Consider the following 24,720-nt stretch of genomic DNA (forward strand, 5'->3'; position numbering starts at 1 on the left):
TACAGGGATTTTGTTAGTTATTGTAAAATCCCTGTTACATTGATTATGGGCTGAGCCACGGAATTCACCAGTAATATGACAATGATCTCTGACACGTTTCCCCCTTCCGGAGGAATTACCCGACCTAGGAGTTTTCTTGAATTTTATACCACAAATATGACAAGATGTTGCTTTTTGGAATTTGTCTTCATCTTCTGGAGACATAACTAATGGTTTATTGAATTTGTATTTAATAGTTTGTCTGCAGTATTTGACTTCATCAAGCATTGCCTCCATGAATTTGTAAACAGCTTTTTCTCCACGATAATATTTTATTGGTTTGGAATATTTGTCATCATAGCAGCAAACAACTTTGTATCCATAACCACAATCAGTGTGTTTTTGATAAGCTTCAGTAAAAGATTGTTGGTTAGATTGATTACAACCATGAATTGGCTCAGTGATTGCTTCAAAATCTGCGTATATCACGAATGGCGCTTGCATTTGTTTATTATAATTTGTAAATTTTATTTTTGAGCCAACTTCAGGCATTTTGATTGATTGTTCACCATTGATTTCAATACATACTTCCTGATGCTTGGTTAAAACTCGTTCTGATGAAAAACATTGCAAACAATGCATACAAAAATGTTTTCTTTGATGTGATTTGGTTTTGTGGTGCATAAATCGATTAAAATCTTTGATAAGACAGTAATGTTTATTTTCATCATCTGAGATTAACAGCAAATTTAATACATCATCAAACTTTTCTTTTGAAACATAAATTGGGTAAGCTTGTTTGTTCTCATATCCGAATACATTGATGTTGATATTGTTTTGTGTTTCAACTTTGTTGTATTGTTTGACTGAAACAGGGAATTCAATGTTATCATAATTCAATTGTTTGACAAATGCTTTATCAGTTTTTTTGATTCTTTGTGGATCTTTAATTTGTGGATTCAAATATCTGATGTGACACCATCGAAAGCATTGATTGTCTTTATTCTGTAGATTGATTAATCCATGTTTGTGATGTTGAAGTTCAGTTGGAAGTTTAATGTAAGAACTTCCAGTAAGAGGCTCATATTTGATAATATTAATGTAATGTCCATTGATTGATTTAATTATCCAAGCTGAACCTTCACTAATCCATTTGTGAATATCATTCATAATTTGTTCAACATTAACATCCAAAGATTCTTGAAAATCATTGGCATTAGTTATTGTTTTTGGTTTACTATTAAAATATCCAATTCTGGAGACAGTTTGGTTTCCTTTTTGTTGTTCAAAATAAATTGTCAAAGTTTCAATAAATTTAATTCCTTTCATTTGAGTTAATAATTGTTTCATAAAATGAGCGATAGCTAATCTGGTTGAACTCATTTGAATCAAAGGATCTGTTTCATTTTTAATTCCAACTTCATAAGATTTTGTATATCCCTTGAATGCTCTTGCAACTTCTGTGATTTGGGTTCTTTGTGTCGGAACTGGAGCCATTTTCTTAGTCCTTGGTGCTGCTTTGGGTATTAATTGATTATCAAATGATACTTTTTTCACTCTGGGTGCAGCTTTGGGTTTATCAGCAAATTGAATCGGAGGTGGAATTATGTTGTTTCTCGGCATAGGTTGAGGTCCATCTCTAAATTGCATTGGCGGCTTGATGATTGTATTCTCATAATCTTTTACCATTTGTTTGACTGATTTTCGTGGATAGGGTATTGGTTTCACTTTCTTGGTTCTCGGCATTGGAACCGGTTTTTGTTTAGCGAGTAAAAGTGTTATTAATTGATCTTTGGTCAATTTGGATAGATTATTTTTATCCATATTATATATATATGTCATATTATTTTTATTGGGTGCGTTTGACAGATTTGCTAATGAATGTTGACTGCCAACAACATTCATGTCAGATATCCGTTGCACATCTGACGGGTGCATTCTCTTATTTATTTGTTTGACCATACGGTCTGTATACACAAACACATTGAATACACAGATCGCTAACAAACTAAACTACAAAAATCACCAAAATTCCATGCCTGGAAAATGTTCTTGCAATTGTCTTTTGTATGGATAATCACCTCTATTGATTTTATTCATCATTGCATTATATTTTTTATCAATTAATTGTTTCTCATCTTCAGTAAACTCATCATCTGATTCTTTCATTTTGATATCTAATTTAATTGATTCAATGGGCTTATCAGTTGTAATTTCAATCTTTGTTTTATATTTTTTGGCTTCATGAAAATGTTTGATATTTTCTGTCCGAGTCATTAATTCAAGATTTTTAATGCAATTGTTTTGTTTATTTGAATCTTTGTGATTAATTTGCATTCCTGATAGAATATCACCTTTAATACATTCATAAACAAAACGATGAACCAAAAACTTTTTTGATGGTAAACCAATTTGTGATAATGTAATTAGCATGTAACCACTTGATTGAAAATTTCCAATTGAACATCTGTTAGTTTTTTTATTGTATATTTGGCCATATTTGTTGGCTCCATAGTTCGTATAAACTGGATGATAATAAAATGTTTCACATTTAATTGAAACATTTTGTGTTTTTGATTTTTGTTTACCTTTGCATTCATTTCCATTGTATATCATATTTTGTTGTCGAGTTACAAGTTCCAAATTTTCAATTGAATTGTCTTGTTTATCATTATTGATGTGATGTATTTGATATCCATCTGGGATTAATTGTTGATTTATTTATTCCCAGATAAACCTTTGAGCTGTAAAAGTCTTTTGTTTTCCATCGCAATTAACAGTTGTTTGTAAATATCCAGTTAAATGTAATCTTCCTTTTCTTGGAATCAATCTCTTGCGATTAATAATGTGTCCATCTTTTGAACATCCATAATTATGGTAAATTGGATGAATATGATATGTTTTTTCATTATGAATAAAAGTCTTTGTTGCCAGAATTTGCGTTGATGAATTTTCACCGACAGGAAAATTCACATATGCGTTGTCTAATTTTTTTGTTCCACTCATCTCAGTTACCCTAAAGGTACGCGTTTTGTCTTTAAGTGACTTTGGTTTTCAAATTCATGTCAAAACTGTCTTCCAAAACCACATCATTCATAGTCAAATCAAAATGTTGATTAAATTAGCATTGTATTCATTGATGATTAATCATTGTAAAGTGGAAAATCAGTGTCGTCCATATCGTGACACATTCTGTAATACATCTTATTGATTAACTTATTTTCTGTCCTGGTAAATTCGCAATCATTGTCTTCCATTGGTGGAAATTCCATTAATCTATTGACTGTTTGCAATTCTTCTTCAGAGTATGAGCTGTTAAAAAAGGCTTTTCTGGCTTTGTGCATCTTTTTGATATTTTCGGAAGCTGTCACCAACTCAAGATTTACAATTGAATTGTTCTGGCGATTGGAATCAATGTGATTTATTTGCAATCCAGGAGAAATATGTGTCTGATTTACGGCCTCATAGACGAATCGATGAGCGGGGCATGTATTGTTACGTCCCGGAGAAATTATATAATAACCATTTTCAGATAAGTATCCTTTTCTAGGTTCTAATCTTTTTCGATTGATTATATAACCATCAACTGAGGCTCCGTAATTTTCAAATGTTGGATGAATAAAATATGTTTTATCATTGTGATCAAATTGGTTGTTCATATAAATTAGATTACATAATTTTTCGAAACCGGTTATAACCGGTTTTTTTTCTTCATCATTCAAATCAGCGATTGATGAGTTGGTTGGATTTAATCGATGATTGTTTGTGAGTTGGGGATCAGTTTGGTGTCATTTATGAAAGTGAGGATTTAGGTTTTTTGAAAAACCGAGGATAAAAATTTAGGTTTTTGAGAAACCGAGGATTTACGTTTTTTGAGTTCATTGTTGAATCAGGTATGAATTCAGTGATATTTTCAAAAGTGCACCTATATGCCCAAATATCTAACTCTCCCAGCCACCACTGGGTGGTGGATTGGCTTCCCTGTGTGCAGCGGAACTTTGGGTTGATGTACCTATAGTGGCCAAAGTTGTCTTCCCCACTCACTGAACCCGCCTTTGGCTTAAACTGACAGGTAGCGTATGTACTGTCAGTATGCAGTAAGTAGCTGTTAGCAATCTGCCAAAAAGGTACCGTTTGGTGGATCCCGATGTGTCCGCGGATGTTGATGTATTCAACTTTCTTGCATTTGTTGTTGTCAAGGTAATCGATGACGTTGAAGTCTTTGAAGCTTCCACGAACGTAATCTCTGAAATCGATGCCGTGGGTCGGGTAGCTGCATGTTGCTCGCCAGTGAGTGGAGTGACTCTGTAGGGACTTCATTCGTGCCAAACTCAGGCGGTACAGATTCCAGTTCTGTGCGTTCTCGTTCACTGGAGAGTTGTACTTGAAAGGAAACTTGTCAAAAGCGGGAAGCTTACGATTTCGAGTACTCCAGGACATGATTAGGGTCCAGGCAGTGCCAGGCTCGGAATTGAGATCACAGTAAGCCGGGTAACTGTTTCCGCCATTGTCGTAAAGCCTGTAGACACCACATTTTGAGGATCCTCTCAGCAGATAATCAAGGCAGGAGGTTGGACGGAAGAGTTTTCGCACAGTTTTAGTTGATTTAGGACAATCGTCTCCCTAGAAAAAGAAAAAGCAACAAAGAATTAAAATTATCGACTTTAGTCTGGCACCGACGAAGAAGATCGCAGCATTCTCCACGACACCAGAAATGTACATATTCTAAACCTTCGGATTGCCGGTGAGGAGTGAAATATTCGCGAGCGCGGCATTCAGGAATCAACCCAGTCGACCTGAACTTCTTATTGCTAAAAATTCGGTTGGAATTGCTCTGATTTCCATCTTTTACGTTTTGAAGATCGTTTGAACTCCCGATCACGACTTTTTCTTATAAAATTTCTTCAGCCCGTCAAAGTGAGTGAAATTGCATGAAAGAAATAATTTTTCAGCTATAAATAAACCCGGCATCAGACAGTGAAGTTTACCTCGCATCCCAGTGTAAGAACTCGTTTGTGCCGTCTGTGCTCAGCAACTGCTGCAAGTGCCTAGAAGAAGATAAAAAACGATTTTAATGTTGGGCAGTACAATAAGGAAGATCATATTCTTGTAGTTAAACTCAGTCACGGGATTTTGTCCATCTTATAACTGAGATCCTGAGATTGCTGCGATTTTGTAGGTATGAAAACGGTAAACGGCGTGAGTAATTATAATTATTTCTTGATCATGCGGCGTTACTTCCTCAAAAAGGCTCAATAAAACGGTCATTTCCTTCCTTTACGCCTTAGTTCCATGCATCGCTCGCCGGTTTGAATCTCGTGCTCAATTTCAAAATGTTGAACTCGGTGATAATTTGGCAGATATAAAACTAAAAAGGATCGTTCCATTAATACTTTTGTGTGACAAACAAAATTAATCACTCACGAGAAAAGAGATGCCAATAAAAGCCGCGATTGCCTTAAATGTGATCGTTAGCTCTCCTTGAAATACCGTTCTGAATTTAGTTCAAAGAACAAAAAAAGGATTTGGAAGGTTCTTTGCTGACCAAAGATCTCGCCAACAAGCGAGCAGGCTAGGCTATGTGTTACAAATATGCTACGTATACCAAAGTATGCTAAATAAATCGAAAACTTAACATGTTTCGTGAAGACAAAAGGAACAAAGAGCTATGGGTTAAAATCAGCTGTGACAATCAAATCTTTGTCTTTCTCTTTTTTCTGTAAATTATTAGAAGTTTATTGACCCGTATTCAAGAGCTTCATACGCTAGTATTAACAGACAATAGGGTAAAATAGTTGAGAAGTTACAAGTTGAATGCTAGGTTTACAAAAGGAAAGTGTATAGGTGATAACTTATTTAAATGTAAAATGTGATAGGAGCACATCACTGCGGTACGGAGATGGCGACTTAATTATTTTCCGATAACTTATCTTAACCGGTGTCTGGCTGCCACTGGACTGCTTGAAAGCGGCCTAGATTGAAAATTGACTCTTTTCTGGAAACATTAAGAAACAAATTTATTTACTGGGAAATAACTCAGAGATAATTTCGCTACCCTATAAGATTCAATTCAAGGAAAGTTAAGGGCGCCAGGATAAATATCAGAACTTTGGCGAAAACATTTCACGTGATTTCATGCGTGATCAATCATGTGTACGAAGATCGCCGGCACTGATTTGTCCGCAACATTTTAGACCAGTTAAGAAAACAATTGGCGCACAAAGCTGTTAGAGACAACTTGTCAATTTCAATGTAAACTTCCGCAAGGCAGTGCTCAAAGTTGTATTGTTTAGTCACTAAACCGAAAAATATATGCATGGAGGCATCTTGCGCAGTTTTTTGAATTGGATGCAGCAAATATTTCAGCTAGCGGTGTGGTGTGTGTTGGCGTGTAGCGTATTTAAAACAGTTACTAGAGCGTTGCACTCCAAGAGAAAGAAAAAAAAATCAATAGATCCTACAAACATGGTGGATTGTTTACCCGAGAATACCTACAGCGGAAATCTTTAAGACATAATATTAATTCACGTCGGTAATAAATTAAAATATCCATTATTTGAGACCTCAGTCGCTATAAGAATCCCACACTCAACCTTTGACTTTCGCTGAAATAATTTTTGGAAGTAATCTGAAGGGGCCAAGAATCCTTCGCTCCAACGCACTATTTTTATTTTGTTCTTTAATGCCAAGTATCCGTTAATAACAGAAAGAAAACGATGCGGTAAACGTTGCGATAATCAATCGGATACCATAATCGATGCGGCTGCTAGGAAATTGAACAAAGAAAATACAAGTTACTAAAGCAAAAAAGGGGGAACAATAAAATAGACAAGAACATTGAAATGACAAAATAAGCAGGAATAAAGAGCTAAAATGATACTTACAAAACGTTATATGGCCTTTGAAAACGGACAAAAGAAGCGATGTAGAAAACGCAAAAACCTATAACTGTATTCTCCAAAGAGCAAAACGAGAATGAATAGAAAAGCAAAGGCGCGAATTTATACTGATGAACTACGGAACAATAGACGAAGTTATGCAGAAAAAACTAACAGAATAATAATGAAAACGACATACAAGCGTGACACAAAAAATATTTCTAGAAAAGAGAGAAGTTCGTTTGAAAAGAATGCGGCCGCAACATCATCATCTCATTTGCCATCGGATTCCAATACAAGTAGCGTACTTTGTGCCACGTTTGACCTAATTCAAAATGGCGGCCAATCAGTCAGGTGAGAGAGCCTACATTCAATCATGATTCCCTCTAAGGAGCTTCTGCAATGCGAAAAGATCGCGAGTTTGGGGAATTAGGATATGGCTAATACAACATTTTATAGTTGAAGTCAACCACATGGTTATAATCTGGTTAAGCCCAGTTTTCAACAGCGACGAAAGCAAAAGCGCAACGATTTATTTTTCAACACAAGCACAAGTCAGTGAGACGCAAGCGCCAGAGTGAAGCTGGCGCTGTTGTGTTTTAATGAACTCTTGGTGTTACTTGTGCTTGTGCCTGTGGGTCGGTAGTGAATTTAATGAAATCGAAACTTCATCTCTTCGATATCGTTTTAAGGAGTTACCTTATTTTAGTCTATATTGAACCAACATGACTATTCCTTCCGCTCATTTTATGAGTATATGGAATTTCCGAGCAGAACAGGGTCTAAGGTTTAAACCTTTTACTGCTAGGAACTCTCGGCACAGACAGATGTCTTCTGAGACAGTGAAGGCACCTTCTAAAATTCCTGTTACTTTGCGTATTCCAGCTATGATTGAGTTTCTTTATGATGAAAGTTAGACCCCTAAATTAATTTTTTTTTTGACAGGAAACGTATATCCCCATAGGTTTGATTAAAAACCTTATAAATCGCCTAGGTCTTGCGTTCAACAATACATTAATGAAAATGTCGGGTTGTGTAGCCTACATAATCTGCAGCACGCAGATCACATGAGAATAAGCATACCACCAACTGTTGTTTTACGATTCGAGACTTGATTTCTATCTCGTTCCAGTCTTTCGCCGACGGTACTGGTTGTAGGGTGACTCCAATCTTGTGACTTAGATCTCACATTTGCCTTTAAACTGTATTGGCTCAAGGTTGATCCTTTAATGGGAGGCCGATTCTGATCGCTTTGCTTTCTTCAGTTCAGCTTTTTCGACAAAGGATTCTGGAGAAAGTTGTTGATGGTGTAGTTTATTAGGCCCATAGGATAGTCAAGCCACGCACAGATAGAACGTAACCTGGTCAATTCTTGAATTGGTTGAAAGCTTCAGTTGTAGACTAGGGCATGTGCATTATTGATCATTATTTTTAATAGTAAACCTTTCTTTATAGCGTTTATCCGTGTGGTGATGGGAGAGATCTTGCAGAGGTGGAAAGGTTTGTATTTTTTGGTACAGCAATTACATTGTTTGATGGAGCTGAAGAAACTATTAAGGCAAGGATGAGAAATGAGCAAGCTGCACTCTTCCGATTGAGATATATTTAAAGAAGAAGTCAATACAAAAAGAAGACTAAGCTAGGATCATTAAGTACAATGCAGTAGCTCTACTCTTGTGTATGGCTGTGAGACATGGCGGATAATAAAAAAAAGGACGGGGGAAAGTTAAACGTCTTCATTATGCAGGTGCCTATAATGTATGTCAAACATATATCGGCCAATGAGAGTGGCAAATGAAAAATTAGACAGCTAGCAAAGATCTAGGAAATCGGTCAGCAGGTACAAAAGAAGCGGGGGCAGCTGATTGGACATGTGCTAAAGATGAATACAAACAAACACCCAAAAGTAACGCTCGCTTGGACTCTTGAGGGTGTGAACGACGCAAAAAGCCGGACCAAAAGAGACCTGGAGACGGAAGGCTAGAGAGGGAAAGCACAGAGTAAGGTTCCATAAGCTGGTGCAATGCAGCCGGGCTTGCACAAAAGACAGAACCCAGGACACAGTCGGGGAGAAGTTACATGTGCTGTTTGTGTCTGTTTTGATTGGCCAGAGCGCATTGATAACTTTGGTGTTGGTGCCACGTCACACGCGGTTGAAAACCACTGTACAGTAAGGACAGCACACGGGATTGCTTCTCTTTTCCATATGGTATAAATTTTCATGGTATAAAAGTGTTAAATATAAAGGCTGTTTTACATGTAAGACGGAGTTGTAAGCAGAAGCACAAGAGCACAAGCAACCTGGTTGTAAATTGACCGATGTATCGCTGCATCGCCTTTATTAAAATGGTATGAAGTAAGCAAGACCGTTTTGGGAAACACTCTGAACAGCGCCCTAGTAGTGTACCAACCTGTGTAAACGTGACGAACAAAATATTGTCCTAAGGCGCATGCGTTGTTCCTGTTGTCCCTTAGTCCTTTAGAAAGTGGGAAAAGTGGGGTGGGAGGGGGGGTGTAGTTTTCAAATATAGGGAGTGGGTAATCCTAAAGGAAGTGACGGAATCGGAGAAAACTGAGGAAAAGAAAAAAAAGGAAAGAATGAAAGTATCGCAAAGTACCCCTCCGAAAATAACTCCACCCAAAGGAGGGCCCCAAATCTCTATTATCTTCGATGATAAACCCAATGGACTACAGCTGAACCCATGGACTGTTGAGAGTTTCTGTTAGGCTATTATTTCGTGTTTGACGATAATTTTTGTTCTTCAAGCCCAATCAACTCTCGGTCCTTCAATATGAACACAAAAATGTTGTGTTGATGTTGGTGAGAAGTTAGGGTACTGTAGGTCCTTCCTTAGACACGCTACTGGTTAGTTCTATATGAGGGACATTTCACAAGTACACAATTCTGTGATTAAAATAAGTTTCATTTGGCAGTTGCCCGGTAGAAACAAGAAACAAGTTTTCATTCGTCACTCGCATTTTCCATTTTTTTTTTCTTTCCTTTGTTTTGTCACTGTTTTTTGTTTCACTAAACATGATCCATTTCAGACGCTCTGAGATGATTAGCAAAATCTTTATTAATGTATGACTGTCAGACTACATAATTTCGTTTCTTTATCATCTACAGATCACAGATTGTTCTAAATCAAGTCCGGGGTGAAATGCTGCGACCCCGTTTAACACGCTGTTACATCTGTGAACGCATCAGAGATGAGCTCCCAGCCACCACTGGGTGGTAGATTGGCTTCCCTGTGTGCAGCGGAACTTTGGGTTGATGTAGTTATAGTAGCCAAAATTGTCTTCCTCTTTCACTGAACCCGACTTTGGCCTAAACTGAAAGGTAGCATATGTACTGTCAGTATGCAGAGACTGGACGTTAGCGGTCTGCCAAAAAGGTACCGTTTGGTGGATCCCGATGTGTCCGCGAATGTTGATGTATTCAACTTTTTTACATTTGTTGTTACCATTGTAATCCACAATGTTGAAGTCGTTGAAGTTTCCACGCATGTAATCTCTGAAATCGACGCCGTGGGTCGGGTAGCTGCATGTTGCTCGCCAGTGAGTGGAGTGACTCTGTAGGGACTTCATTCGTGTCAAACTCAGGCGGTACAGATTCCAATTCTGCGCGTTCTCGTTCACTGGAGAGTTGTACTTGAAAGGAATCTTGTGAAAAGCGGGCAGCTTACGATTTAGAGTACTCCAAGACATGACTAGGGTCCATGCAGAGCCAGGCTCGGACTTGAGATCACAGTAAGCCGGGTAACTGTTTCCGCCATTATCGTAAAGTCTGTAGACGCCACATTTTGAGGCTCCTCTCAGCAGATAATCAAGGCAGGAGGTTGGACGAAAGAGTTTTCGCTCAATTTTAGTTGATTTAGGACAATCGTCTCCCTAGGGAAAAAAAACGAAAAAAAAAAATTAAAATCGTTGACTTTTTTGGCGAAAAATATTTTATATCGCAATAATCTCCAGGACTCCAGTAATGTACATATTCAAAAATTTATTTATACATTCGATCATATATTTTGTAATCTTTTTAATAAAATATCTCTAAAAGCGATTGAACGAAACAACAGAAAATGAATAAACGTTTAACTTGGCAGATTTCAGTAAAAACTCAAAATTTAAACACCAGTGTATGAAGTATTTTACCTTGCATCCCAGTGTAACAACTCGTTTGTGCCGTTTGTGCTCAGCAGCTGCTGCAAGTGCCTGGAAGATGAAGAAAGATTTCAAACTTCGATAGTTTAATAGTGAAGATCATATTCTTGTACATAAACTCAGTCACGGGATTTTGTCCATCGAATAACTGAGATCCTGAGATTCCTGTGATTTTTTTGGGTTATCTGAGTGGTAAACGTCGTGAGCAATTAAATTATGTTTCTTGGTTATGCGAGGACCTTACTAAGCAAAACTATAGACAAACATAAGCCCAAGTTTTCTGCACTCTATAATCGTTATTAGTAACGTAAACATAGGCTAAATAACTGGCATTTTACGGGTTAGATCCATGCATCGCTCGCCTGCTGAAAACTTGCTTTCCTTCCCAACTGCAAAATGTTGAACTCGGTGATAATTTTGCAGATATAGAACTAAATAAGGTCGTTCGATTAATATAAAATTAAATGCTTACGAGAAAAGAGATGCCAATAAAAGCTGCGATTATCTTAAATGCCATCTTAAGCTCTCCTTGAAATACCGCTTTGAATTTAGCTCAAAGAAGGAAAAAGGATTTGGAAGCTTCGTTGCTGACCAAAGATCTCCTTAACAAACGGACAGGCTAGGCTGTGTGTTACTGACAAATATGTTACGTATACCAAAGTATGCAAATAAATCGAAAACTTAACATGTTTCGTGAAGACAAAAGGAACAAAGAGCTATGCGTTTAAATGCTGTGATAATCAAATCTTTGTCTTTGTCTTTTTCTGTAAATTATTAGAAGTTTATTGACCCGTATTCGAGAGCTTCAAATGCTAATATTAACAGACAATAGGGTAAAATAGTTATCAGAAGTTACAAGTTGAATGCTAGGTTTACAAAAGGAACGTCTATACGTAATAAAACGTGGTAGGAAAACATTACTGCCGGGGGGAGGGCGACTTTATTGTTTTTCCGATAACTTATCTTGACCGGTGACTCGCTGCCAGTGGACTGCTTGAAAGCGGCCTGGATTGAAAATTTACTCTTTTACTCTGGGAAATAACTCAGAGATAATTTCGCTTCCCTCTAAGATTTAATTAAAGGAACGTAAAGGGCGCCAGGATAAACATCAGAACTTTGGCGAACGCATTTCACGTGATTTCATGCGTGATCGATCATGCGCATGAAGATCGCCGGCACTGATTTGTCCGCAACATTTTAGACCAGTTAAGGAAACAATTGGTGCACAAAGCTGTTAGAGAAAACTTGTCAATTTCAATGTAAACCTCCCCAAGGCAGTGTTCAAAGTTGTATTGTTTAGTCACTAAACCGAAAAATATGCATGGAAGCATTTTGCGCAGTTTCTTGAATTGGATGCAGCAAATATTTCAGCCAGCGGTGTGGCGTGTGTTGGCGTGTAGCGTATTTGAAACAGTCACTTGAGCGCTGCGCTCCAAGAGAAAGAAAAAAATCGATAGATCCTGCAGACCTGGTGGATTGTTTGCCCGAGAATACCTACAGTGGAAACCTTAAAGACAACATTTTAATTCATGTCGGTAATAAATTAAAATATCCATTATTTGAGACCTCAGTCGCTATAAGAATCCCACACTCAACCTTTGACTTTCGCTGAAATAATTTTTCGAAGTAATCTGAAGGGGCCTAAAAACCATTGTTACAACGCGCTATTTGTTTTTGTTCTTTAATGCCAAATGTCCTTAAATAACAGAGAGAAAACGATGCGGTAAACGTTGCGATAATCAATCGGATAACATAATCGATGTGGTTGCTAGAAAATTGAACAAAGAAAATACAAGTGACTACAGCAAATGGGCGAACAAACAAAAATGGTCAAGAACATAGAAATAACAAAATAAGCAGAAATGAAGAGCTATAGCGATACTTACAAACGTTATATGGCCTTTGAAAACAGACAAAAGAAGCGATATAGAACACGCGAAAAAAACCTAAAACTGTATTCTCCAAAGCACAAAACGAGAATGAATAAAAAAAACAAAGATGCGAATTTATACTAATGAACTACGGAACAATAGACGAAGTTATGCAGAAAAAACTAACAGAATAATAATGAAAACGACAACAAAAAATGTGCTAGAAAACAAAGAAGTTCGTTTAAAAAGAATGCGGCCGCAACATAATTTCATTTGCCATCGGATTCCAATACAAGTAGCGCACTTTCTGCCACATTTGACCTAATTCCAAATGGCGGCCAATCAGTCACGTGAGAGAGCTTACACTCTATCATGATTCCCTTCTGCAATGCGAAAAGATCGCGAGCTTGGGGCATTAGGATATGGCTAATACAACATTTTATAGTCGGAAGTCAATCACATGGTTATAATCTGGTTAAGCCATGGGAGGCCGATTGTGATCGCTTCGCTTTCTTCAGTCAAGCTTTTTCGTTTTCTTTATCTGACAAAGTTGTTGATGGCGTAGTTTATTAGGCCCATAGGATAGTCAAGCCACGCACAGATAGAACGTAATCTGGTGCATTCTTGGTTGAAAGCTTCAGTTGCAGACTACGGTATATGCATTATTAATCACTGTTTTTTAATAGTAAACCTTTCTTTATAGCGTTTATTCGTGTGGTGATGAGAGAGATCTTGCAGAGGTGGAAAGGTTTGTATTTTTTGGTATGAGCAGTTACATTGTCTGATGGAGCTGAAGAAACTATTACGGCAAGAATGAGAAATGAGCAAGCTGCATTATTCCGGTTGAGAGTAGACTAAAGGAGTTAAAGTCAATTCAACAAGAACTAGAAGCTAGGATTATTAAAGTGCTACTATATATGATCAAATTTTTACCTCTTGAATTTTAAGTCCAGCGAAGTAGCTCTACTCTTGTATGGCTGTGAGACATGGCCCATAATGAAAAAGACGGGGAAAAATTAAACGTCTTCTTTTACAGGTGTCTCCGATGTAGGTGGAAGATATGTCGGCCAATGAGAGTGTCAAATGAAAAAATTAGACAGCAAAGATCTAGGAAACCGGTCAACAGTTACAAAGGAAGCGGGGGCAGCTAATCGGACATGTGCTAAAGATGAATACAAACAAACACCCTAAAGTAACACTCGCTTGGACTCTTGAGGGTGTGAAAGACGCAGAGGCTAGGCCGACTGAAAGAGACCTGGCCGGCGCATGAGACGGAAGAGTAGAGAGGGAAGGCACAGAGTTAGGTTCCATAATTATAAGCTGGTTCAATGCAACCGGGCTTGCACAAAAGACTGAACCGAGGACATAGTCGGGGAGAAGGAAGACCATGAATAAACACAGGCAGAAGCACAAGAAATTCATGCGTTAATTGACCGATGTTGAGAAAGCAACCTTTGTTTGTTTTGGTTGCGCCTTACGTTTCATGGTTGGGTAAAGTAACTCGGCCACTATTTCAACAGTTATAACGAAAACAAACCGTGAAGCTATCGTGGCTTGCTCGCGCGCGTTTTTCCGCGCGTGGCTTCAGTTACATGCGCTGTTTGCGTCTGTTTTGATTGGCCAAAGCGCATCAATAACTTTGGTGTCGGTGCTGCGTTACATGGTTGAAAACCACTGAACAGTGAGGACACCGCCTTAGATTTGAACCCACACAGGATTGATTCTCTTTTCCACACGGTAAAATTTTCATAGTAAAAAAGTGTTAAATATAAAGGCTGTTTTCAAAAGGACGTAAAAGCAGCAATTTTCTAACAATCTTAATGAAGAGAACAAGACTTTTAAATTTGAAAGACATGTAATTCCATCCGTAAGCTGACGATGGCACAGGAGTTGCCGAAACATATCTTTCAAATTTAAAAGTCTTGTTCTCTTCATTAAGAAAGGCTGTTTTACATGTAAGACGCAGTTTGTAAGCAGAAGCACAAGAGCACAAGCAACCTGTTTGTAAATTGACCGATGTATCGCTGCATCGCCTTTATTAAACTGGTATGAAGCAAGCAAGACCGGAATGGGAAACACACTGAACAGCGCCCTAGTAGTGTACCAACCTGTGTAAACGTGACGAACAAAATATTGTCCTAAGGCGCATGCGTTGTTCCTGTTGTCCCTTAGTCCTTTAGAAAGCGGGGAAAGTGGGGAGGGATGGGGGGGGGGGGGGTATAGTTCTCAAATATAGGAAGTGGGTAGTCCTAAAGGAAGTGACGGAATCGGAGAAAACTGAGGAAAAGGAAAAAAAGGAAAGAATGAAAGTATCGCAAAGTACCCCTCCGAAAATAACTCCACCCAAAGAAGGGCCCCAAATCTCTATTATCTTCGATGATAAACCTAACAGACTACAGCTGAACCCATGGACTGTTGAGGGTTTCTGTTAGGCTGTTATTTCGTGTTTGACGATAATTTATGTTCTTTAAGCCCAATCAATTCGAAATCCGCAAATCGGCTTTCCAATATCAAGCGGCCCTTTCAGCCAACAAGCCTACACGAACCGAGACCCGTTCTGGTATTGAAAATTTTATGAGGTGTGCGGAAAAAACTTTCGGTCCTTCAATATGAACACAAAAAGGTTGTGTTGATGTTAGTGAGAAGTTAATGTACTGTAGGTCCTTCCTTAGACACGCTACTGGTTAGTTCTATATGAGGGACATTTCACAAGTACACAATTCTGTGATTAAAATAATTTTCATTTGGCAGTTGCCCGGTAGAAACAAGTTTTCATTCGTCACTCACATTATCCATATTTTTTTCTTTCCTTTGTTTTTTCACTGTTTTTTGTTTCACTAAACATGATCCATTTCAGACGCTCTGAGATGATTAGCAAAATCTTTATTAATGTATGACTGTCAGACTACATAATTTCGTTTTTTTATACGGATCACAGTTTGTTGAAAATCAAGTCCGGGGTGAAATGCTGCGACCCCGTTTAACACGCTGTACATCTGTGAACGCATCAGAGATGAGCTCCCAGCCACCACTGGGTGGTAGATTGGCTTCCCTGTGTGCAGCGGAACTTTGGGTTGATGTATACATAGTGGCCAAAGTTGTCTTCCCCACTGACTGACCCCGACTTTGGCCTAAACTGACAGGTAGCGTATGTACTGTCAGTATGCAGAAAGTGGCCATTAGCGGTCTGCCAAAAAGGTACCGTTTGATGGATCCCGATGTGTCCGCGGATGTTAATGTATTCAACTTTCTTGCATTTGTTACCACCAATATAATCGACAATGTTGAAGTCCTTGAAGCTTCCACGAACGTAATCTCTGAAATCGACGCCGTGGGTCGGGTAGCTGCATGTTGCTCGCCAGTGAGTGGAGTGACTCTGTAGGGACTTCATTCGTGCCAAACTCAGGCGGTACAGATTCCAGTTCTGTGCGTTTTCGTTCACTGGAGAGTTGTACTTAAAAGGAATCTTGTGAAAAGCGGGCAGCTTACGATTTAGAGTACTCCAGGAGGTGATGAGGGTCCAGGCAGAGCCAGGCTCGGACTTGAGATCACAGTAAGCCGGGTAACTGTTTCCGCCATTATCGTAAAGTCTGTAGACGCCACATTTTGAGGCTCCTCTCAGCAGATAATCAAGGCAGGAGGTTGGACGGAAGAGTTTTCGCTCAATTGTAGTTGATTTAGGACAACCATCTCCCTAGAAAAAAAAAAAAGAGAAAAGAAAAACAAAAAAACAAAACAAAAAAAAAAAAAAAAAAAACAAAGAATTAAAATCGTTGACCTTGGTAGCACGAGAAATATCGCAATATTGTCCACGACTGCAGTAATGTACAGATCAGTTCAGACATTGACATTGTGAGGAGCGAGTTCAGGGATCAGCGTGGTCGACCGGATTTTGTTGTTGCAATTGCTCTGATTTTTAATCTTTCCCGGTTTCAGGACAGTTTGATATCCCGGTCGTATTTTTATTTATTTATTTTTTTTTTTTTACTAAAATTTCTTAAAAAGCGACTGCAAATACAAAAATAGATAGACTTGGGAGCTTTCACTCGGCAAGAAAACCTCGAAACTTAAACATCAGTGTGTGAAGTATTTTACCTTGCATCCCAGTGTAAGAACTCGTTTGTGCCGTCTGTGCTCAGCAGCTGCTGCAAGTGCCTAGAAGATGAAGAAAGATTTTAAATTTAGACAGTTGAAGAGTGAAGAACATATTCTTGTAGATAAATCAGTCACGGGATTTTGTCCATCGAATAACTGAGATCCTGAGATTCCTGCGATTTTGTAGGTTAAAAAAGGTAAACGGCGTGAGTAATTATAATGTAATTTCAAATTTCTTGGTTATTCGGCGTTACTAAGCAAAACTATAGACGAGAGTATTAAGCCCTAAAATAGGCTAAATAAAACGGTCATTTCCTTCCTTTCCGGGTTACGTAGGTCCATGCATGGCTTGCCGGTTTGAATTTCGTTCCTAACATTTTGAGTTTGGTGATATTTTGCACGTTTAACACAGGGAAAGATCGTTATATGAATAGTTTTGTGTCGCAGACAAATCACTTACGAGAAAAGTGATGCCAATAAAAGCCGCGATTATCTTAAATCCCATCGTTAGATTTCCGCGAAATAACGTTTTGAATTCAACTCGAAGAAAAACCAGGGTTTGAACACCGCTTCGTTGCTGACCGCAAGTATCTCCTCAACAAGCGAGCAGTCTAGGCTGTGTTATATTACGTAGCACCAAAATATCAGGTAAATAAATCAAAAACACGAAAACGTATTCCACCGAACATGTTTTGTGTATTAGACAAACGAAGCAAAAAAATTCGGTTGTTGCTGTGACAACTTGATGTCAACCGGAGTGTGCCATTTTCATTTTTCTTGCATGGTTCGTTTCTAGAGCAGTGCACGGCAAGCAAGGTGTTAAGTGTGGGATCATTTATTTATCCAAGAGACAACTTGAAAGTGAATGAAAATTCTGTCGATAAAAAGCATTATTATTCTTGTTGACTGTTGAAAAGTTTTTTGTTTTTGATTTTGGGGTTTTTGGTTAATGCACTGTAAAGCTGAATGCGTTATTTTGAGTCGGAGCAAACAATAAATTTGAAACTTCAGTACTCCTGGAGTACTGAAGTTTCAAATTTATTGTTTCTTTCTCGCAGGATGAAGTTCATCCTGCGAGAAAGAGATTGCCTCTCTTTTCGGCTCCGAAGCAGAAAGGAAACCTCTGGCTTGCAGGGTATTTCCCATTACATAAGAAAAGAGATCCGCTGCTACCAGTCGTATGTCCATATACTTACGATTCACCCGCTATAATTTATCAAATTCAATTTGGTGGGTTCTTGTACAGCTAATCACTCTAAGGTTGTGAATGTTTACAAAATGAATTGTTTAGTTGTATATGTACACTGTACGTAATATTCAATATATATTCTAATTTTGGAAAATTTTAGTAAAATTTATATAATTATATTATACCTTACGATTCCACAGCTCATTCAGATCAAGCCGTATGTTTGCATTTTTCATGTTGAGTTCAGTCAGTGATTTGAGGAATCATGTGTTTGGATTGTTTACATTAAATAACTAGTAATAATCAAGGATTAGTAAAGTGCGTTTGATTTGTCTTATTTCTGCTAAAATTCTCTGGTAAAACCAGAAATTGGTTAGCAAAAGTGGAGTTCAGGGAGGAGGTTATCGAGAATTACCATGTGTTAAACTTTGTTCTGGTACAATGCAATAAACTGAATGTAGCAAAACTCAACACAGTCAGTGATTTGAGGAATCAGTGTTCTAATTGTTTACATAAAACAATAACAATTTCTTACCTGTGTACTTTTTGGCAGTGAACTGATTAAGGAATAAAGTAAATCTGCATGCTGGAATATTGAGAACTGCGCTCATGTTAAGTTTGTCCGAATCAACAAGCCCACGAGACCCATTCGCATGGGAGTTGAACATGTATTTAGGAATACGACGCAAATTATTTCGGTGCGACTCAATTTCTGGCCGGGATATTCAAACTCCGTAAACTAAAGAAATTTGGCCAAAAGCTTTGGCTGATCAAATTTAAGATCTCTAAGCTCTAAAAGAGTCTCAACATCAATTTTTGTCTTTTCTTTATATTTCTCTAAATTGATGTACCGTGGACTTTATACACGAATGTTCGATGGAAACCAAAAACCGCGAATGTCAGCTTTCCACCAAACCTTATTCTCAGCTTTGAACAGAGAATCTTTTACCAAGCACCTTATAAGCATTCTGGGTTTGAACATCTTTTAAATCAATTTTTAAAGAATATATTTTTGATCGGATTTATAGACAAAGCTTGCATTTTGCGCCATATTTGCCATGATTCAAAATGGCGTACAGGCAAAAGTTGAAATCAATCGACTGGGGTGATCCATGTTTTCGTGAGAAACTGTTCCCGCCAATTAGTTTCAGTGCAAGCGATTCGCCAATCCATATCGTCACAATGTCTCACTTGTGTAATTAAAACATCCCTATCTTGTAAAACTCAACCGAGTTACACCTTCAAACACGAAATATACATCTTAAGTGCTTTTTCGTTGTGAGCGCAAAGATGAGAAGTGGTTATATGTATTTAACAATAAAGCGTGTCTTGTATGGTCAACACAATTAGTATGGTGATTTTTAATTACCTCATTATACGCCTCACACCCAACCTTCGCCTATTGAATTCTCTAACATTCATATCTGTGAAAGCCGACGTCTTTTTTGTTGTTGTTGTTGTTAAACAACATAATTTAGGCACATATTGTACGCAATAATATTGTACGAATTTCTAAGGCTAGGAAAGATTTGATCTTCCACGTTCGTCTGAGGGCCGAAATATTATTCGTCTTGTCATGAGAATTCTCCAAAGAGAATCACACCCATGATCTACTGCAAGCCAAGACACTGAGAGATTCGTGATCGTGCGGGAGTCGGTTAGAGATTTTAGCGATTACATGGAATGGCGACATAGTGATTCAGCGACCGAGGGCACACAGTTGTTCCATATGATCGATACATTAATTTTATTATAACCGACAGAAAAACCAGGCTTAATGTTCTCACTGCTTGTGTTCGAGACACTCGATGAAATTTACAATTAACAAACACGCGTTTCAGATTGCTGGTAAGATGACTCACTGATTGGCATCACAAAACTGATAAAGCAATCGAGAGTCAGTACAGCTTTGTCGAGCTTACATGCACGTGCCAAAATGAAATGAGAGATTGTAAGAAATCCGAACGAGGCTGGCGGAGTGAAGCAGTTGTTTAAGGATCACAAGTAAAATAGCGATTGAACTGTTTGGCAGCTGGAAAATGACACTGGACTACAAAAACAAAGGAATTTGTAAAAACGTACACCTAAGGGGAGAGACACTGTACAATCCATTTCGTACCTGAATATCATGAACTATTTTCTTGATTCTGATGGAAAGCCGATCTCAGTCATTATTATAAAAGTAAATATTGCCTCTCCAAATCAAATCAGTTGTTCTCTTGGCCGGTGTAAATCACCAAGGCAGCAGTTGGCCAAGAGTCTTTTCATGTCCCAGTATTTACACGGACCATTTTTTCTGGAAGTAAAATTGTGTCTTAAAATATGCACAAAATGATATTGGGCTTCCAGGCAAAACGTTTTGTCAGTAAACTCTCCAACGTAAGGAAAGATCATTTTTCGAGATCAAGCGACGAGAAGTTCAAGACAGGATAGCCTTATATTCCGTGAAAAGTCAAAAGGTACGTTAAAACCGATTTTCTTTTGCACCGGAAGTCCACATTTTATTTCAATTGCCTCAAGGAAGCTACCTTATTTTAGTATTTATTCAACAGGCGACTGGGTCATTTGCTTCTGTTTATTTTATTTCCGAGCAGAACATGTTGCGAAAGTAAACATTGAAGGCTTTTTACGGTAGAAGAAAAAAAATGAATTTCACGAAGTCACTTTCTTAAAATAAACCTTGTTACCTTTTCAGTTTGCAGTGGATAAAGAAAGGATTAAAAATAAGCCAAGAATGTAGAAAGCGGGAAACTGGGACAGCCTCAGAGGCTCTCAACTACTTTGAAGACGTTATATACTATTAAATGATGAAATGCTAAATACCTATGCTAATTTAGGTTTGTTGAAGAAGAGACAGTTGATGTCGTTTGAACCAGGCCTTTGTCTACACTTGCTTAATTCTTTGCGGATCGAAAAGAATAAATTAAATGAACGCTTTAATACTTAAAAATAACCTCTAAATTCTTTTCACAATGTCTCGTTTTACATCCATTCCGAGTGCCTCTCTATTAAGCCCCCTCCTCTCTCCCCACTGGCCTACCCACCATAAATTCTGGCTCAAATTACGACAAGGAAACAATTAGCCTGCAAGCAAGCTCTCTATTTGGTCTCACCCGAGACTTATTTCGCGTGAGACCCTTATTAGAGAGCTTGCGCGCAAGCTAAACAAAAAAATATGAGTTTTGTTGACTTTATGAAATTTTAAGAAGACGAGGCTACAGAGTGAGAAGTAAATAGAGACCATTAGATTCTAGTACGAGTTCGACTACGAGATAAGACTTGAAGTTTTTAGCGAAGTAGTAAAAACAGAGATATCTCAGGGAGCTTTATTTTACTCTTTGTGAGCGACGCACTGAATTCCAAAAAGGCGAGATCACTTACGTTTCGATGAGACAAGGATTCGTTTTTGCCACCACGCCGTTCTCTCCAAACCTCGTAGTAAAATAACGACGGCTATCTCGTTTCACCGCCGAAATGATACTGGTTCACTCGCTCGCACTCTTTGTCTATTGCAAAAGAGTCGTAGGAAAAACTCGTGGGTCTCAAATGTTGTGCTGAGAAGGTAAGTGACGCGCGCGCAAGGCGAACGAAACCTTAGTTACCAGAGAGAGGGACCCCCAAAAACAAAACAACCATGCAGCACAGGGGAGGGGAAGGGTAGGCAAACGGTTGATATGCATGGCATCCAGACTATTGTATTTTGGATACACGTGTTTAAAGCATTCAGAGTAGTATTTCAGTTGTCAATTATTTCCGCATAGCTTGTTTACTGACTCATGACTTGAAAGGATCCACCGTCCCTATTAAGCACACGTACACTTCTCTATTAAAATCCCGTTCTTAATAAGAGTTTTCACAATGTTTACATTTTAGGCGATAACACGTACAATAGTAGAGAGGATCTCTGTACAGTCACTGCCATGGAACGTAAATGGAAATACCTTTTACTTGCAGTGCATTCGATTGCCCCAGGCAACGGGATAGGGTATCTCGCCGATAACGTAATGGTAAATTCATGTCATTATGATTCACATTAAAATTTTACGGAGCAATTTGCATGGTAAGCCTGAAGGAAGAGATGTCATTTTCTACCATATTATTGTAATTCGTAGACGCGAGCAGTATAGAATTAGTTTTTGTAAGACGCATTTTATTGGTAAGCGGTGAAGCGACGAGTTTTTTTGACAGCTAGAACGACGAGGAGCCAATCAGTATCTTTTGTATTTCAGAAACGAGAAGTCAATAGAATATTCTCTTTATTCCTCCCTCTCCCCCGTCATTCCTCGTTTAATCGTTAATTTGCATAATTTGTGGATATCCGTTCTCGCGTAGGATCTGAGAAAAAAACAGTACTATTAATCGCAATCTAATGTAATTCGAAACTAGGGCTTTAATAAATTCTATGTCGTGGCTTTTATATTGAGGACATCAAACAATCCCTATTAATAAATTATAGGATTTTTGTATTTGGAGTTTTATGTTGTCCTTAGCTGGCTGCAATGAGCTCATGAGAGTCGCCGTCAACGGCATCTTACAACGCCGAGAAGGCGGGAAAGGACGTGACCATGGCCACCGGGATAGTAGCAGCAGTGTTAGCGATTCTCCGTACCAGGTTAGCTCGGCCAGTACCCTAAGAGACAGTGAGAGTAGGAGGGGTAATGCCTGTTGCCTTGGTTAAGTTAAATATGAATCTTTGTAGTGGAGAGAAACACAAATTTTTACAAATGCCTGTTGTCCGACAAACTTGTTGGCCTGTGCTGATGGACCTATGGAGCTTTCTTGTTGGTAACTATCTTCTGTTTTGTAGTTTGGTAACATTTCTTGTCAGATATCCTTATTTTGAAGTTGGCTAAGCTCAAGTTTTTATTGGTTACTACTGTCAAAGGCGTTCTCGCCCCAGTCCCTTTGGGCAGAGGGACGGAAAGTAGGGAGTGGGGAGGGGAGGTTGGCCGAGGAGTTGCCTTCAGTTCTGGCGAGCTTGTTACTTACTTTCTCTGTGCCTCTGAGTGCTCGTACATTTTTAAGAGATAAGTTGCTAACGATAAACAAGAAGTTCTAATGGATTATGATTAGAGGTATCTATCAAGTCAAGGAAAGACTTTCATTTCTGCTGTACAATCAGAAACACTTACACTTACTTAATAAAATTAAAAAGAAAATCTTATAGAAGGAGGAACCGTTGGCGAATGTCTCCCTGCTTCTTAGACTCGTCTGAAACGTTGTATTGGAAATTTCAACAAGTATTTCTATCAGTTTTAAGAACCACAGGAAAATATTTTCTGTTTCTTGTAACAACAAAGCATTTAATTTAATGTGGTACTAGAGAGAAGGAAATTAATGCTTGTTGACTTTTCAATAAATGCTCACGCTATCCGCAGTGAGGATTTTACCCACAGTCTCAAAGACAAGAACCACCCTTTAAAGCATAATGTATAGCACTACGGGAAAGAACTGCGTGGTAGTTTTTATTTGGATGGTTTGAATGGCGACGCTTAGAATTTGAACTGAAGACTCAAAAGCTATAACCACTTTTTACAGCGTAATAAACGTTATCACAGGAAAGCACTGCTCAGTTGCATAATCAAAAATGAGAAACACCTGGAGCTTAATTATACAACATCATACTAGTACCACAGCAAAGTTTTGCTTAGTAGCTTTCAACTTATTGGTCACACATTAGAATGCCAACTACAGACACAGGACGAAAATCCAAGTTTCCGTATTTCTGAAACCTGACGGAAACATGAAAATACTAATTTACGTCACGTTTCCGTGTTGCGGAAACCCACAGAACCAATTTGTTCCGTATGTGTCACGTTTCCGTCACGTTTCCTGAGCGGAAACGTTGCATCATGTTTCCGTTACATTTATGTTGTTAGATTTCCGTTTCTGTCAACGGTTTTCTTTTCTTTTAAAGCTCGCCTTAAATTTTACTCAAACCTAACGTTGCTCAAGCTGGTGCGTGTTTCAGTGTCATTTCAACCGCAGAGTTGCAATGGTTTTGTAGGCCTCTGACCATATAATTGGTTCGAAATGAATCATGTTCATTTGACGAGGCAGGGTCAGGGTCAGGTCAGGTTGGAGCTACAGGTCCAGTTGGGCCAATGGATTTTGTTAGGAAACAATATTAACACATTTGAGCCATTTTATGTTGTTGTTGGGTCATTAAATCAAGTTGGCTCATTTGATCTGACCATGACGTCATTGAAGTTGAAATTATCTTTAGCTGGACTGGTCATTTTATTAATTGAGCCATTTGATGTGGTTGGGACATTTGATTGATTAAGTTGGGCAAAATTGTACTGGTTGTCAACTGAACCCAAATGATTGGCTCTCATTGATATTAACATAAAAAAAATGAATGACATAAACATAAACCTTTTTTAAAAATTTATTTCAGCAAACTGACAACAACTATGTAAAGGCATACAATACAATTTGCTTAGCTGTTTTTTTTTTTAATTTTCTCTGGTGTATAACTCGTCATTTCTTTTATTTCAAAAGCTGGAACAATGCTTCACAACTCGTCAATTTTCTTTTCTAGGTC

The 24,720-nt window shown here is 38.3% G+C and overlaps 3 protein-coding genes across 4 annotated transcripts in view; all 3 read right to left on the reverse strand.

Annotated features, from left to right (window-relative positions):
- LOC146489515 (uncharacterized) overlaps positions 1-6,532 on the reverse strand; it is a 39,230-nt gene extending 32,698 nt beyond the window's left edge. Inside the window, exons 1-3 of the mRNA XM_085110209.1 lie at positions 6,471-6,532; positions 5,404-5,473; positions 4,968-5,027 (exon numbers count right to left, since the gene is read on the reverse strand). Coding sequence (XP_084966335.1) covers positions 4,968-5,027; positions 5,404-5,473; positions 6,471-6,532 — 192 coding nt within the window. The remainder of the gene's footprint in view (positions 1-4,967; positions 5,028-5,403; positions 5,474-6,470) is intronic.
- A 3,379-nt stretch (positions 6,533-9,911) lies between these two features.
- LOC146489516 (uncharacterized) overlaps positions 9,912-24,720 on the reverse strand; it is a 35,295-nt gene continuing 20,486 nt past the window's right edge. Inside the window, exons 1-3 of one of the 2 annotated variants that reach the window (XM_085109215.1) lie at positions 11,491-11,535; positions 11,010-11,069; positions 9,912-10,748 (exon numbers count right to left, since the gene is read on the reverse strand). In XM_085109215.1, the coding sequence (XP_084965341.1) occupies positions 10,062-10,748; positions 11,010-11,069; positions 11,491-11,535 (792 nt within the window). In that variant the 3' untranslated portion in view covers positions 9,912-10,061. Of the gene's footprint in view, positions 10,749-11,009; positions 11,070-11,490; positions 11,536-24,720 lie in introns of those variants that run through there. The other variant, XM_085109209.1, reaches the window with a different exon arrangement.
- Positions 15,897-17,489, reverse strand: LOC146489517 (uncharacterized). The gene is made up of 3 exons (XM_085109239.1): positions 17,445-17,489; positions 16,985-17,044; positions 15,897-16,583 (listed from the first exon to the last, which is right to left on the reverse strand). The coding sequence occupies exons 1-3, from the start codon at positions 17,487-17,489 to the stop codon at positions 15,897-15,899; spliced, it is 792 nt and encodes a 263-aa protein (XP_084965365.1).

Source organism: Pavona decussata, unplaced genomic scaffold (genome assembly GCF_977016875.1).
Source record: "Pavona decussata unplaced genomic scaffold, jaPavDecu1.1 SCAFFOLD_6, whole genome shotgun sequence".
NCBI lineage: Eukaryota > Metazoa > Cnidaria > Anthozoa > Scleractinia > Agariciidae > Pavona > Pavona decussata.

Bases quoted from the DNA above. Each gene is read 5' to 3' on its own strand.
- LOC146489517 (XM_085109239.1), bottom strand. From the start codon at position 17,489: ATGGGATTTAAGATAATCGCGGCTTTTATTGGCATCACTTTTCTC. The intron at 17,045-17,444 runs GTAAGTGATTTG...TTCATCTTCTAG, and splicing joins TTATTGGCATCACTTTTCTC to GCACTTGCAGCAGCTGCTGA. The intron at 16,584-16,984 runs GTAAAATACTTC...TTTTTTTTCTAG, and splicing joins TTCTTACACTGGGATGCAAG to GGAGATGGTTGTCCTAAATC.